We start from the raw sequence: 13,797 nt of genomic DNA on the forward strand, positions 1-13,797 counted from the left end.
AAGAACGTCCTTCTAGGAATGTCACACCCAACAGCTTTCCCAAGATACACATACAAGCCGCTACCCCCGGGGAGCCCCGACGGAGGAGACCATCAGCCTGGACGAACTGCACCACGCCCACCTGCCCCGCGGACCTCTTGCCCCGGGCGAGGTGGGGCAGTGTCCGCAGGTGGGCGGAGAAGGCCCACAGCAGGAGAGGGAAGGAGGGGGCGCCAAGTGCCCAGCCTTCCCCGCCCTCTCTCCAGGAAGCCACGATTTCCTGGAGGCTGCAGGGAGCAGGAAGGCCCGGGTGACCCGCACATGTGTTCATCTGGGCTGCCCCCAGCCGGCAATGCCTGGCACCCACATGCCCGAGGCTTTCCAAGGGAAGAATGTGTGTTGGGAGACCAGGGGCACGGAGGCCGTGTAGCAGGACTGGAGGGGAGGGAGGACAGAGGCATTTGGCAACCTGGAAGGGGAGTCCTGCCCACAGGCTGTGGTCTTGCCCTTCACAGACCAGCGGGGCTGGGTGCGCTGCGTGCAGGAGAGGATGCGGGTGGGCCGGGGGCGGCAGGGCCAGGAGGTCCGGCTTGTACCGGGGGCTCAAGGTGTGCATCACCACGCCTGGGAAGGCAAGCTCTTACCCACCTGCTGCCCACGGACGCGCCCAGCCACCTTCCCCAGAGGGGAACACTCTGGCCTTCCCTTTCAAACCTAAGCTCAGCACGTCTCTCACCTCAACACCCCCACCATACGGCAAATGTCCCGGTTTCCCAGCTGAGCATCCCCGATGACGAGTCCACAAAGCCAGCCACGTGCAGGGGGGTCCACCGTGCTTCCCAGAGCACACATCCTCAGGACACCTCATTTCCCAGCGGTACAGGCCACGGGGCAGGGGACCACCAGCCGGCACAAGCAGACGCAGCAAAGCCACTGGCTGTGTGCTCTGTGAGCCTGGGGTTCTGCCTGATGCCCGCGGAGCGCACGCACGGACCGGGTTCACGTGCTTCCCTTTTCCCCAAGCACCATATTTCCTCCCAAGTCCATTGTATATAAATGATCTCCTCTTAACATTTTAATCAATTCAATCTTTTGGCAATAGATTTCAAAGTGGTTTTCAGCAAAGGCTATATTTGGAGTTCTGAGAGATGCTGAAGTGATCTCCCTTCGCGAACACCAACCACTTCGGAGTGGTGTTTACTGACACATCAAACCGTGTGGTTCTAACAGAGGGCACAGGAGGGCCTCGCGGTGAACGCAAGCTGCCCATGTGCGACATCGGTACAGGAGATCGATAACCAGCCTTCCAGATTCAGTCAACCCACGAAAGCCCTTCCCCGATGGCTACAAGGAACGATCCAAGTTTTCTGGAACATGTACTGAGCAGCCCCTTAACTAAAAGCTTCCGCACCGTCTTGCAACCTATTTCTGGTTTGGACAGAGCCCAGAGGAATCGAATCAACCTGTTTCTATGACAGAGAGAAGCCTTTGCTTTGAAAGGCCGCCTCTCTCCGTACGCAGGCACAGCCGGGTCCGAGGGCCGTGGAGACCGGCGCCTGCCGTACCGCCTTACCTGCCTGGCTGTCCTTGGGCCTGCACTGCACCTCCTCCACGCACTCGGCCGGGAACCACCCGATGTGGCCGCGGGCGCTGCCTTCCCAGAAGCCTCCTTCGCCGATGCTCAGAACTAGAGGCAAGAGGGGGAAGCTGTTAGCAGGCGGACTCGAGGGGCCTGGGGGTGAGCGCGAAGAGGGGATGGTGAGAGCGCGGGGCCGTCCCCCAAGCCTGCCCAGCCGGCAGCTCTGGTCCGTCTGCCAGCTGTCCACGCTTCCTTCAACTGTGGACGAGGGGACCCGGTGCAGTGTCCCTCGGAGAGGACAGTGCCGAGGGCGTGGACGCTGGGATCCCCAAGTCTCTTCTGTCCTTAGCATGCAAGCGCCGGCCTCCTGGCATCTTCATCTGACCCCACAAGTCCTGCGACTAGTCTGTCCCCCGTCTTGGTGTCCCAGTTGAGATGGCAGAGGGGAACCGCAAGTCACCACCCTTAATCATGTCATGTGTCACAGTGGTAGGGCAGGTCACCTCCATGGAAGGAAGGAATGATGAGGTCATGCGTGCCCCTTCCCACCTGGGGAAGGGGTCCAAGGGTCTGCCTGATCTTTTAGACCAGCCTGGGGAAAGACAACTGAGAGCAGGAGATGGAAGAGCAGCGAGGGGCTGTGTGCCGACCCCGCGCTCTGTCTCGCCTCGAGGCGAGGAGCACTGGTGGGAGGGGGGAAACTGGAGCCCTGCACCTGCCCATCCCCTCAGAGACAAGGGTGGTGGGCCTGTCCACCGGGGCCACTCTGCACCATAGAAATGGGAAGACATTTCTTGAAGCCTTTCCTCCAAAATTCGGCGCTGCCCCTTATACCCCAAGTAGCCCAGGTGGGGGGATGCACACAGCTTCCCCCAAGAATCCGGACCTGAGAGGGTCATCCTGGATGGAGCGCTGCCTGGCAGCAAAGGGAGGCCAGGCACCTGCCCATGTGCTGGATGGGCCGAAGCCACATGTCTGTCTACGTGACCCACAGGAAAGCTTCTTAGCCCCCTGTGCCTCGGTTCCCGCACATGTTGGAGCGGGATACTATTTGAAGCGCTGTGTGCGAGGGAGAGACACCGAACTCCGTGTGGCGCTCCTTCCCTGCTCACAACTTCTCTCCAGACGGCCCATCAGGGAAGACACACCGCAGTTTTGTGTTTGATGGGCACCGAGTCACACTTCCGAGCGTGTTCTCATTATTCCGAGACCAGCGGAAGAGAAGGAAGGCTGAGGGGCCCTGCCCACCGGGTCGGTTTCAGCTCCGTTAGGAGAGGGGGACATAGCAGCCTGTGTGCTGGATGCGGGGAGAGGCCGGGGGCGGGCCCAGGACATCCTCTGTGCCTGGTGAGCAAGCGCTAGACGGCAGCCCTCTTGGCAGAGGGAGGAGCAGAGGCACACGTGAGGGGGTGTGCGTGCGACTCTGGGTACCATCTGGAACATGCTACTATGTTTTAGGCCGTCGGCAAGACGGGCCCTCTGCCCTTAGGGAGCTGCAAGCGAGTCCTACAACCATGTATGCTGGGCCAGCAGCCAGACATCGGGCTTGCACACTTGGGCTGTTGTCTACCCACCTCCTCAGGGCACACCTGTGTCCAGGTGGGAAAGTGTGTTCCTTGTAAGTGAAGAGGGAGCTAGGTTGGGCTCACCCATAAATTGCTGATTTAAGGCACTGAAAAGTAGACTGAGAACGAACATAGTATCCACTCGCCCTACGCAAGCCCACACGCTCCGAGGCCGCAGCTGAAGCAACATGGTCGGAAGAGGTGCCCGTCCAGCTGACCACTAACTGGCTACTCCTCCGGGCCTCTCCCCTCCAGAGATGCATGGCCCTACCTTGTACATTGGGAACCAGTAAGTACTGGCGGCTAGCTTAGCGGTGTGGTCACCAGGCTTGGGCGGGACCCTCACTGCACGAGGTCCCACCCCCTCTGCCAAGCTCCGCCCCATCCCTGCCCAGGTCACTGAGGAAGGACCTACCTGAGTGCTGGGAGCAAGCCCCTGGGCAGGGACTGCCTCAGTGGCAGGGTTCCCCATTCTGTGCCAAGCCCCCTGTAGGCCATTTGAATTTTAAGCCATCCTGGGCTTTCCTCCACATAAGTATCATAAGGGGGATCAAGAGAAGAGCAAGCACACCCCTGTGCCTGGGGAACCCACATTTAGGGAGAGATGTGTTGAGCTATGCTTTCCCAGATGCACGGGCTCAGCGGTTCACTGGGAACATGAAGACCTCCCCTCCACAGCCGAGCAGCAAATATGTGAATACAGTGAGAGTCAGGGCCCAGCCAGGGAGCTGGGGGTTATCAGCAGGACCCCACCCCCTGGAAGTGGTGAGCTGGGTTTCTCTGGAAATCCTCCAGATTTCCTGCCCCCACTCGCCGGGCAGCCAGGCCTCCTGCCTCTGCTGTGTACCCGTTGAGATCCAGGGAGGACAATTCCCTTGGCTCACCTCTGGCTGCCCGTCTCCAAGAGCCGCCAGCCAGCCAGCCAGGCAGGATGCCAGGGCCGCACAGCATGGCCGGGAGGGAAGGAGGCCCCAGCCGAGCATCATGGGCTCCAAGGCAACTGCGAGTTGCCCACAAGGCCCACCCAGCAGTCTTCAGACGAGAAGTCCTTTGCATCCATCCTTTGCGGTGAAAGTCTGGGAACTGATTTCCATCACTTCTGTTCTCCGTGGGGGACTGGCACAGCTCCCCGCACAGCCTGCTCTCCTGCAGCCAGGGGTGGGTCCCAGCCTGGGACGATGCCCGTGGACATATGTGGAGAGGGGCAGATCCCCTGGTACCACTACCCACGGGGCTCCTGCCTGGCCCTGGACCTCTCTGCGGCGGCTTGGGTCCGCACCTCTGCCTTGAGCCACCTTCTCTCTGCCCCTGGCCTCCCCTCATCCGGGCCGCAGACTAGGGTCTCCTGTGATTCCACCTTTCACTGCCCAACCCCCATGGCCCCCCTATCCCCTGACCTGAAGCCCCCTCCTCTCCTTATACTTCTGTTTCCCATCCATGTCCAAGGGGACACGGGCTGGGAAGGAGAACACAGCCCAGGGCTTGGCTGCGAGCCTCCCTTCCCTCCAAGAGTGGTCGGTCCGTCTCCCTGTGCTGACTCCCCCTAGAAACCTGCCCCTGCAGACTTGCTGGGGGAGCCCGGCGGGACCTCTGGGAGCCTTCAACCCCCACCCCAGAACACCCTCCTTGGGCCTCCAACAAGCTCAGAGAGGGCCTCCGTGCAGGCCAGATGCACAGGCCACTGGCCCCCCGGGACCTCCAGTTTCCCCCCCCACCACGGGGGCCTCAGCCCCAGCCCCCTGCCCACCTGGTCTCACCTCTCGTCACCCCACAGCGTGGGACCAGCTTCAGTGGCCAGTCTGTGGTCAGCCCCACGGAGCCCATGGTGGGCTTCCATTTCCCGAACCAGGCATGGCTGGGAGGAAGGGGGTGTTTGTGCCATCCATGGCCCAAATCAGAGACCGTGACCGTGACTCACCCAGGTGGATGGCAGGAACGCTAGCCCCTCGATGGAGACCCAGCTGGAGGCTCCTACCTGTCAACGGGGATGCAGTACAGGGATGCGTGCACTCACTCCCACACCCGCACACACGCGCCCACACAGGCACACCCCACCAATTTGGCTGCGTCTCTGAGTATCAACACAGAGACAACCCTCCCACCTTCTGGATTCTTCCTTGTGCAAGCCTGATCTGCAGGCCACACATGCTCCTCAGTCAAAGCTCCCACAGGACAAGTTGGCCGAAGTGGGGAGCATTAAGGACAGCCTCGAAGGATCCCACACTTGGGAGTTTGAGTGCTGCCAGTGAGGTGCTGTGTGACTGTCCCTTTCCCATGGCCCCAGCGTAGTGGACACTTGGTGCCCTAATTGAGACACCTTCCCCAGGAGAGGCACCATCCCTCAGCTGTTGTGAAAAAGGCTGCCAAAGACTCATGGCCAACCCCTCTCCACTGAACTTCCTTCCTGACATGGGAGCCAGCCAGCTTAGCAGGTTATGCCCCGCTTCCCAGGGACTAAGCCAGGACATGGGGTGCCCTCGCATCACACCTGGGTCCGAGCTCCTGCCCCCCCTTACTGGCCCCAGCACTGCTCTGGGGACAGCCAGTGCTCAGTGAGAGGGAGCTGGGGGAATGAATGACGTCCTCCTTCCAGAGCAGAGCACACTGGCTGACTGCTGGGTGTCCAGACGGGAACACGTTGGGGAGAGAGCAAATCTGCCTCTCGTCTCTCTCCAAGACACGTCGCAACCACAAACATGGGCACAGCCAGGTAAAGCTGGTAGCAACAGACCACGGAGGGAGCAGTCGGGACAGACAAAGCAGGGTGGGGGGAGACAGCATGGGCTTGGGAGTCCAGGCCAACTAGATCTGGAGCCCCCAGCCCCTGGTCATCAGCTGTGGGAGAGTGGGAGGTCTTCACCGGGGTTACCGTGTCTGCAGAAGACAGGTGCTTGGGCTGCATCATGCCCCCAATGCCTATGTTGGAGCCCTGACCCCAAGCACCTCAGAATGGGGCTCCATTTGGAGCTGAGGTCATTACAGAGGTGATCAAGGTAACATGAGGTCACCAGGGCGGACCTGATCCCATGTGACCAGGGTCTTGCAAGAGGCGATCAGGACACAGACCCGCACGGAGGGACGACCCCATGAGTGAGGACCCAGGGGGAGGGCGGCCATCTGAGGCCTGCATCTGGGGCGTCAGCCTCCGGGATCGGGGGACAGCGAATCCTATTGTTCAAGCCCCCCAGACTGAGGGACTCTGTGACGACCACCTGAGCACACCCATGCCTTTGGCCCATAGCTGCTATGAGGTCCACGCAAAACCGTATGCAAAACACCCAGTAGTGTGTGCAGCAAACAGTAGGTGCTCACTGATGAGAGTCTCCACCTCTGGCTGCTCCTGTCACTATCTCTGACATACGGAGTCCCCAGGTACGAAGTGGCCAGCCAGTATCATGGCAGGCTCCGCAGGGTCTGCCAGCCTGGCCTGAAGCCCCGCGTGGGTCTTGGGGTGCAGGGCGCCGTGGGCCCGCGTGGAATGAAAGTCCAGGGCTGTGGGCCGACGGCATAGCCAATTTCAGAGCAGGGCCGGGCAGGGAGACCCGGGTGGTGTGTTGGGGGCCACGAGGGGCGGTGGGTGGGGTGCACACAGACATGAGAGCAGGCCCCAGGGGGTGGTGCTTTGCCTTCACACAAGCCGCCGGCCTCCCAGGGTTCAGGGGCTGACCGCACATCACCGCCCAACAGTAATCAGAGCTCTGACATGCAGCAGGTCCGGGGGGCCTGCCCTTCCCAGCTTTCTCAGAATAGCGGCTCTCCCGGGGGGCAGGGGGTGAGGCGGGGAGGGGCCGCGAGGCCTGGCCTGCCAGCTCTGTCAGGAGCGGGGTGTCCCCGGGGCCCCTCTAGGACGCTGTCCGCAGCTGTGGCATAGGGGTCATACCAGAAAGACGCATGGCCTTGGCAGCAGCAAAAACATTTTTGTCGCCTTCTGCCTGGGGCCCCGTGTGAGCGCCATGGCGGAGCTACCAGCCACCCTGTCTGCAGACGCAGCATCCTTGTTGGGGGGACAATCGGAAACTGCTCACGCGTCTGGGAGAAAGTCTACCCTGCAATGCGTTCTGGGACTAAAGTTTAAAATTGCAGGTGGTGTGAATTTCTATGTTTATACCTTGAATGTTAATAATGTAAAAGGTGACAAGAATATTGCAGTAAAGTTGACAGGGACAGCGCAGGGACTTGAACTTATAGGTGTGATGGGACATGGCCCTCCCAGACACCCCAAAAGGCAGCTGTACCCCGTGTGCGGTGGGAAAGGTGCCAGAATGTGCAGAGAGGCAGCCAGGCCTGGTGGGACGCCTGGGGGCCTGTGCGAAGGGAGCCGGGCCAGAGAGCCCCTCTCCACAGCCGGGAGCCTGCACCCTGTCCACAAGGCAGGGCTGTGGGTGGGGGAGGAGGGAGGGACCCGTGGGGAAAACCCTTAGCCTGAGCAGCCTGACGAACCAGAAAGATGAAGCCAGGACAAAGCACGCACCCCGGAGAGTGGGGCCGTCCCCACCCGGGAAGGAGCCTGAGCGAGGCCGCAGACAGCCTCGTCACATCCCCAACTGTGCGCAGAACAAGCACAGAGCAGCTCAGCTCAGCTGAGCTCCAGATCTGAGCAGGCCTGGAGCGGTCACCCAGGCAACCCACCCAAACGTAAGAAATGCCCACAACTTAACCCGCCTAACATCCATGACGCTCTAGAAGATCACGAGACACACGAAGACCCTGTTCTCACGAGAGGGCAGGAAACGGAGCAAGCCCAGCCCAAGGTGGCCTTGACTGCGGACTGCAGATGGGGACCTCGGCGTGCCGACCGCACCACGCCAGTGACCTAACACAGCATGTGCTTTCAGCAAGCGAGAAACCCCAACAGGGTAACAAGAAGTCTTACATAAAAAGAAATGATTGAAAAAAAAGAAAAACCAAAACATGTAGAAACTCTAGGGTTTGAAGGTGTGCCTTCTGAAATTAAAAAACGCACAAGATGGACTTAACAGTGAAGGGAACATTTCAGAAGAAAGGGTATTGGAAACAGATCAATAGAAGCGATCGAAGAAGAAAAATGTTGGAACGAACACGGAGGCCCTGGGACTTGCGCCTGCTACCAGATGGCCAGCTCCACGCGCACCTGGATGACCAGGAGGAGCCGAGAGAGAACAGGGCTCCACCTGTCATCAGAAACTTGCAAATGCCAGCTGAGGGCAGCTGGATTCGTGCAGGGCACAGACGAGGGCACGGGGTTACGAGCCAGCGCAGGCCTGGTGGCGACAAGGCGGGGCAGGCAGGATTTGGCCCTGGCCTGCCAACCTCTAAGGGGCATACCGTTTATCACCTGCTGAGTGTCTTCTGAAAGCCTGTCCTCAGTGACAGGGCCCACACACGGCTGGGCACGCGTGGTGTGCCCTTTCTTACTCTACCTGGAGAGTTCAGCGGCTTCCATGTGGCCTTGCAGCCCACACCTGCAGCTTTTCTACTTCCTCCCCACGGCCTCAACACCAAGGCCGACCTCCTGCAAGGGCCCTAATTATACCCACCGTCCTGAATGGCCTCACATACCTGATTTCCCTACTCAGAAACTATTGCTGGCTCCCCAGTATCCTGGGAACAAAGCCTAACTCCTTAGCCTGGCATTATTGGAGGCCTTCCATGCTTTTCAGCCACACTTCCCAGAATTCTGCTTTGGGAATCGTTCCCTCCAACCTGGTGGACTTCCTTCCAGGAACGCTGGAGGCCTCCGGGCTGTGCCGGACCCTCCCCCTAGACACGCCTCCCTGACCGCCGAGAAGACATGTCCACATCTGATCTGTGCTAGGCCCCGGCCCCATGCCACGTCTTCCCGGGGCCCTCAGGGCTTTCCTGGGTGGAAAGGAGCTCTGCCCCTTCCCCCTGCACTTTCTGCAATGGAATCTCATCCCCAACATGCATGTGCTCTTCCCTAACAGATACCAGGACGGCCGGCGAGCCCAGTCTGCTCCCCGTTCTGCCCTCCCAGGCTCCAGACGTCCCCCTCCAGGCCCCCTCCAGGGGCCCCGGGAAACAAGGCCTCCGATGCCGAAACCCCAACAGAGGGTCAGCTGAGGCGGAGGGGGCCCGGCCTGAGCCAGCCCCGGAAGTGGGGTAGACACTGACCTTTGACCCTGTCGCCGCGGTGGAGGGGGATCTCGCCGTCGACCTGAGGGTGGTATGGCTTGACGACGACGAAGAGCCTCCCCGGGACCGCGCTGTAGAGCTTCCGCTTGGGCTCCGGGTACTCGAAGGCAGACAGGGTGTCCTTGTTGGCACCAGGCAGGAAAGCCGGCCTGAGGGGGAGGGGCAGAGAGAGACCGAGAGGGTCACGGCCTGAGCCAGGGCACATCCCACCCCAGGCCCGCGGCCGATCTGTCCACGGCCAAGCCGTGGCGCTAGCTGTCCCGTGGGAGCTCCTGACTCTACACAGAATGAGGACGTGAAAATGCCCAGGGGCAGCGTCCGTGGTTAAGAGACTCAGGTGGTTCCAGCAAATGCGCTTCTGGGAACCACCCACGTTTGCACACCCTGTCCACAGTGGCTTTGCTCACAACAAACCAGGGATGGAAACAAGCCGAGGCCCCATCCAAGGATGAACGGATAAACAGTGCGGTCCATCCACACAGCGGACTATACGCAGCTGTAAAAAGGAAGGACATTCTGACACCGGCTAAACATGGACTGACCCCGAGCACATTACACTCAGTGAAAGAAGTCGGTCAGAAAAGGCAAGTGTTCCTGGTATGATTCCATTGATTGCAGGTGCCTGGAGTTGTCATGTTCCTAAGTAGGACAGTGGGCGCTGGGGTGGGATGGGGGTCGGTGACTCGGGGGGACGGAGAGTGGACGGTGGGCGCCGGGGCCGGGGGAGGGACGGGGGTCGGTGACTCGGGGGGACGGAGAGTGGACGGTGGGCGCCGGGGCCGGGGGAGGGACGGGGGTCGGTGACTCGGGGGGACGGAGAGTGGACGGTGGGCGCCGGGGCCGGGGGAGGGACGGGGGTCGGTGACTCGGGGGGACGGAGTTTCCCTTTGGGAAGATGTGAAGTTCTGGAGGCAGACGGTAGGGACGGCTGCACAACAGTGTGAATGTGCTTAATGCTACAGAATTCTGTCCTCAAACACAGTTAAGGTGGTAAATTGTATGTTATGTGCACTTTAACACAGGGGGCACCTGGGTAGCTCAGTCGGTTAAGTGTCTGAGTCTTGACCTTGGCTCAGGTCAGGACCTCAGGGTCAGGAGACAGAGCCCAGCATCGGGCTCCGTGCTCAGTGGGGAGTCTGCTTGGGATTCTCTCCCTCTGCCCATCCCCCCTTTCCCACCCACTCACACGCACACCCGTTCTCTCTTTCTCAAATAAATCAATCTTAAAAAAAAAAAAAAATCAAAGACCCTAGCGATGCAGAAATCGGGGCAGACCTGGTCTCTTGACATTTTATCTGTTCCACCATGTGCACCTGCCACTCCGGGTGAGGAAACCCCACTGTCTGAGAGCTTTCACGATCACACGAGCCACTGCCCCAGCTGCCCTACGGACTTCTCGGCAGACGCAGAGCCGCCTTCTTGCTTTCCGTTATTTCACAAAGAGCAAACGTTCCCACGCCCACGTCCGACAGTGAGACACGCCCCAGCCAGCCCCACGTGGGGCTATGCGTGCTCAAGGGGCAGGCTCACAGAGAAACGGGCCACGCAGTTTCCATGATGACATCCCCGCACCGTTGCTCCGGGAGGCCAGAGCCGGCCATGTCCAGTGGGGGAAAGAGAGCACGCCCACCCACGTTCTAACCAGGGACAGGCCCAGCTGTCACACGGGCTTGTCTTCCTGGGATGGGGGCTTTCAAAAACGCATGTGGACGAAAGCGGGCAGGAATTCCAACCTGGGGAACCACACTGGGGTCTTAGGAGGGGCCCACTTGTGTCAGAAACTCATGGCCACGAAGACCGTCACAACTGGGGGAGCCAGCCAGGGGAGCGCACGTCCACACATGCGAAGCTGGAGGCTGTGACACTGTCTACCCTCATGTACACTAGAACAGTGTGGAGAAGGACTGACCCCAGTGGCCAGAGCCCACCCAAACCCACACGGGGCAGAGGGTGGACAGGAACCTAGGCTGGTCACGTGAGCTTTCCTGGGTGCCCACCAGGGCTCAGAGACAGAGGTCCTCTGTTCTCATACTCTCCTACCTCCAGAGATGCTATTCCTCCCCCAGAGCCTTCTTTAACCAAGTTTAAGCCACAGACGGATGTCACAGAATCCTGCTGGCCCAGGTGGCCTTGCCCAGTGGCCCCACATGACCTCCTTGTTTAACCTCTCCTTGCCAGCCAGCTACAGATCAATGGACAAGAAAACCCAGATGTTCCCCGTGAGGGCTGTCCTGCATGCCCAGGCATGCCAGGGGCTCCTGGAGCAGGTGACTTTTGCAAGAGGCATGCTGTCCACGGGAGCAGTGTGGCAAGCCAGCGGAAGGGCAGAGAGGAAGGGCAGTCTGGGTCACCTGCCCATCATGTGAGAGAAAGCAGGAAAGCCAGAATGGCTCCGCCAAGTTCCCACCTGAAAGGAGACTGCCAGCCGCCAGCGGCACCTGCTCACGGTATGATTCATTCATTCAATTCACCTCATCTCAGCCTGACGCAGCGCTTGTTTGGCCCAGGACCGAGAGCTGAGAGGAGAGTAGGGAGCGGGGCATGCGGGGGGCCTCCTCCTCGGCTTCCAGGTGGGGGAGATGGGTCTTGGTGACTAAGGGGACCCAGTTTTTCTGCAATAGGCAAAGCAGCCCCCAGGGCCACTCCACCTGGACGCAAGCAGCTCAGAAGAGGCTTGGGGTAGGCAACGAGGTGCCAAGGTCCCTAGACCTCTGTACGCAGTGGTTGAACTGTCCACATGCCACGTCCGCACTGAGGGATGGCAGGGGTAAGACCCAGTGCTGGGGCTGCAGGAGGGTACATGTGCAGATACTGATGGAGGGCCCCGCTCCGGGCAGCTCTGACAGCCCCCCACGAGGAGGTGGGCCCCCTGCAATGCTCCCTCCCGGCATTCTCAACCTGTTCTGGGTTCTTCCCAGAAAGCAGGTCCCCACCCTCGGCCCCTCCCCCTGCCCGGGTCCCTTCCTATGTGGGCAGCACTGGAAGGCTTACTGGGCCCAATGGACAGGCCCACAGCTCCTGCAGTGTCTGGGGGAAACCAGGTGGGGAGCCCCTTGCCCGTGGCCCGCAGCTCCTGTCAAACGCAGGTGGTCAGGTTCAGATGGCTCTGGGCCACGTGCTCCCACGACCCCTCCAGGGGTCACAGAGAATGTTACTGAAAGCCAGCTCCCAGCGCCTGCTGAGCCAGGGCGAGGTCGCGAGAGGGACCGCCTGTGGGGTTGCCTCCCTAACCTAGAGATGCTCCCAGGCTGTCCTCCCAGAGCGTGTAGTCCTCAGGGCGGGTGGGGCCTGCTGCCCAAACTGTCTCGCTGTGCAGCCCGAGGGGGCTGTCCCTAGGACCACCTCTGAAAAGGCTTCCCTGGGGATGCTCCACGGGGTCCTGACCTGGAACAGTTCCCGGCCCCACAGTGGGGTCGGCATCCACGCCAGACTCCTGGCCTGCGAGGCCTTGCGTGACCAGCTCCAACGCAGCTCCCCACTTCATCGCGTGCTCTTCCCGGGATGCTCTCTGAGTTTCAGCTCTAACCGTGTCCCTTTGCTCCTGGACCGCTGCATGCAAACTGGACTCTGGCCCGTTCTCCGAGACCACGGCTGCCTGTGGATCCTATGGTCCTCCAGGTCACGTCATTCGTCCATCCAGGGGCTTATTTGATTATCTGATTCTAAGGACAGGGAGCACATCCGGCTTGTTCTCTGCCAGGAACCCCATGCCCAGCACACAGTGGGTCCTCGGCCGAGTGGATCTGTAGTGGCCACTGGCAGACCCCTTGGCCTCGGGTCTCCACCCGCTGGGTGACCATGGGGCGCGGCCCCTGCCGCCTGCAGCGCCAACAGTGGCGGCCGTGTTCGCCCCCGGCTGCAGGCGGCCACGACGTGCGCCCCGGCTCCGAGCTACGGAGGTGAGCTGCCATTGTAGAAAAGGCGCCTCGGTGCAGAGGCTCCCGGAACGGGCGCTTGCCCAGGCTGCTTGACCACCGTCGTCATTGAAAAAGCCAGCTTTCCACCAAATCAGACGGTTGATGAGAACTGTGATGGGAATCACCCTGTGTTTTGATGTGAGTTCAGGTGCAGTTTGGGCTGGGAGTGTTTTCGTAGTCAGAAGGCACAACCGTCCACCTCTGTTCCAGAGCCTCTTTCAACAGTGCACACGATGGAGTAAAAACATCAATTTCCATCTTAATGCTCTTTGGAGGCGTCAGAGTCCTTCCAGATCTTGTTTTATGGTATTTTTAAAGCATTCGTCCTTCGCAACCCGCTTTGAAAGGACAGTTGGAGGAGTAAAACCATTAGTAGGTCTGCTACCTATTTATTCTGCAGTGGAAACCGAAGCACGCCCGCAGAGCTTGCTGTTAAACGAGACATTCCCACCTTGGGGCTGAAACGTGGAAACGGGGAGCGGCGGGGATGTATTAACCCGGGCCTGATTAAAATGTCCAGCGGTAGTTAGCGCCTCAGCCTGACAGGGCGTGTGGACTCAGCACATCGGCGCCCTCCCTACACGCGGGGGGACCCAGGGGGCCAGCCCGTCCCACTGCGCGGCCA

At 60.3% G+C, this 13,797-nt stretch overlaps 1 protein-coding gene across 1 annotated transcript in view; it reads right to left on the minus strand.

The window, feature by feature from the left end:
- The window catches only part of SHANK2 (SH3 and multiple ankyrin repeat domains 2), a 504,408-nt gene that overhangs the window by 247,484 nt on the left and 243,127 nt on the right, over nt 1–13,797 (minus strand). The window contains 2 exon segments of the mRNA XM_027580403.2: nt 1,553–1,666; nt 9,235–9,404. Coding sequence (XP_027436204.2) covers nt 1,553–1,666; nt 9,235–9,404 — 284 coding nt within the window.

Source organism: Zalophus californianus, chromosome 11 (genome assembly GCF_009762305.2).
Source record: "Zalophus californianus isolate mZalCal1 chromosome 11, mZalCal1.pri.v2, whole genome shotgun sequence".
Classification (NCBI taxonomy): domain Eukaryota; kingdom Metazoa; phylum Chordata; class Mammalia; order Carnivora; family Otariidae; genus Zalophus; species Zalophus californianus.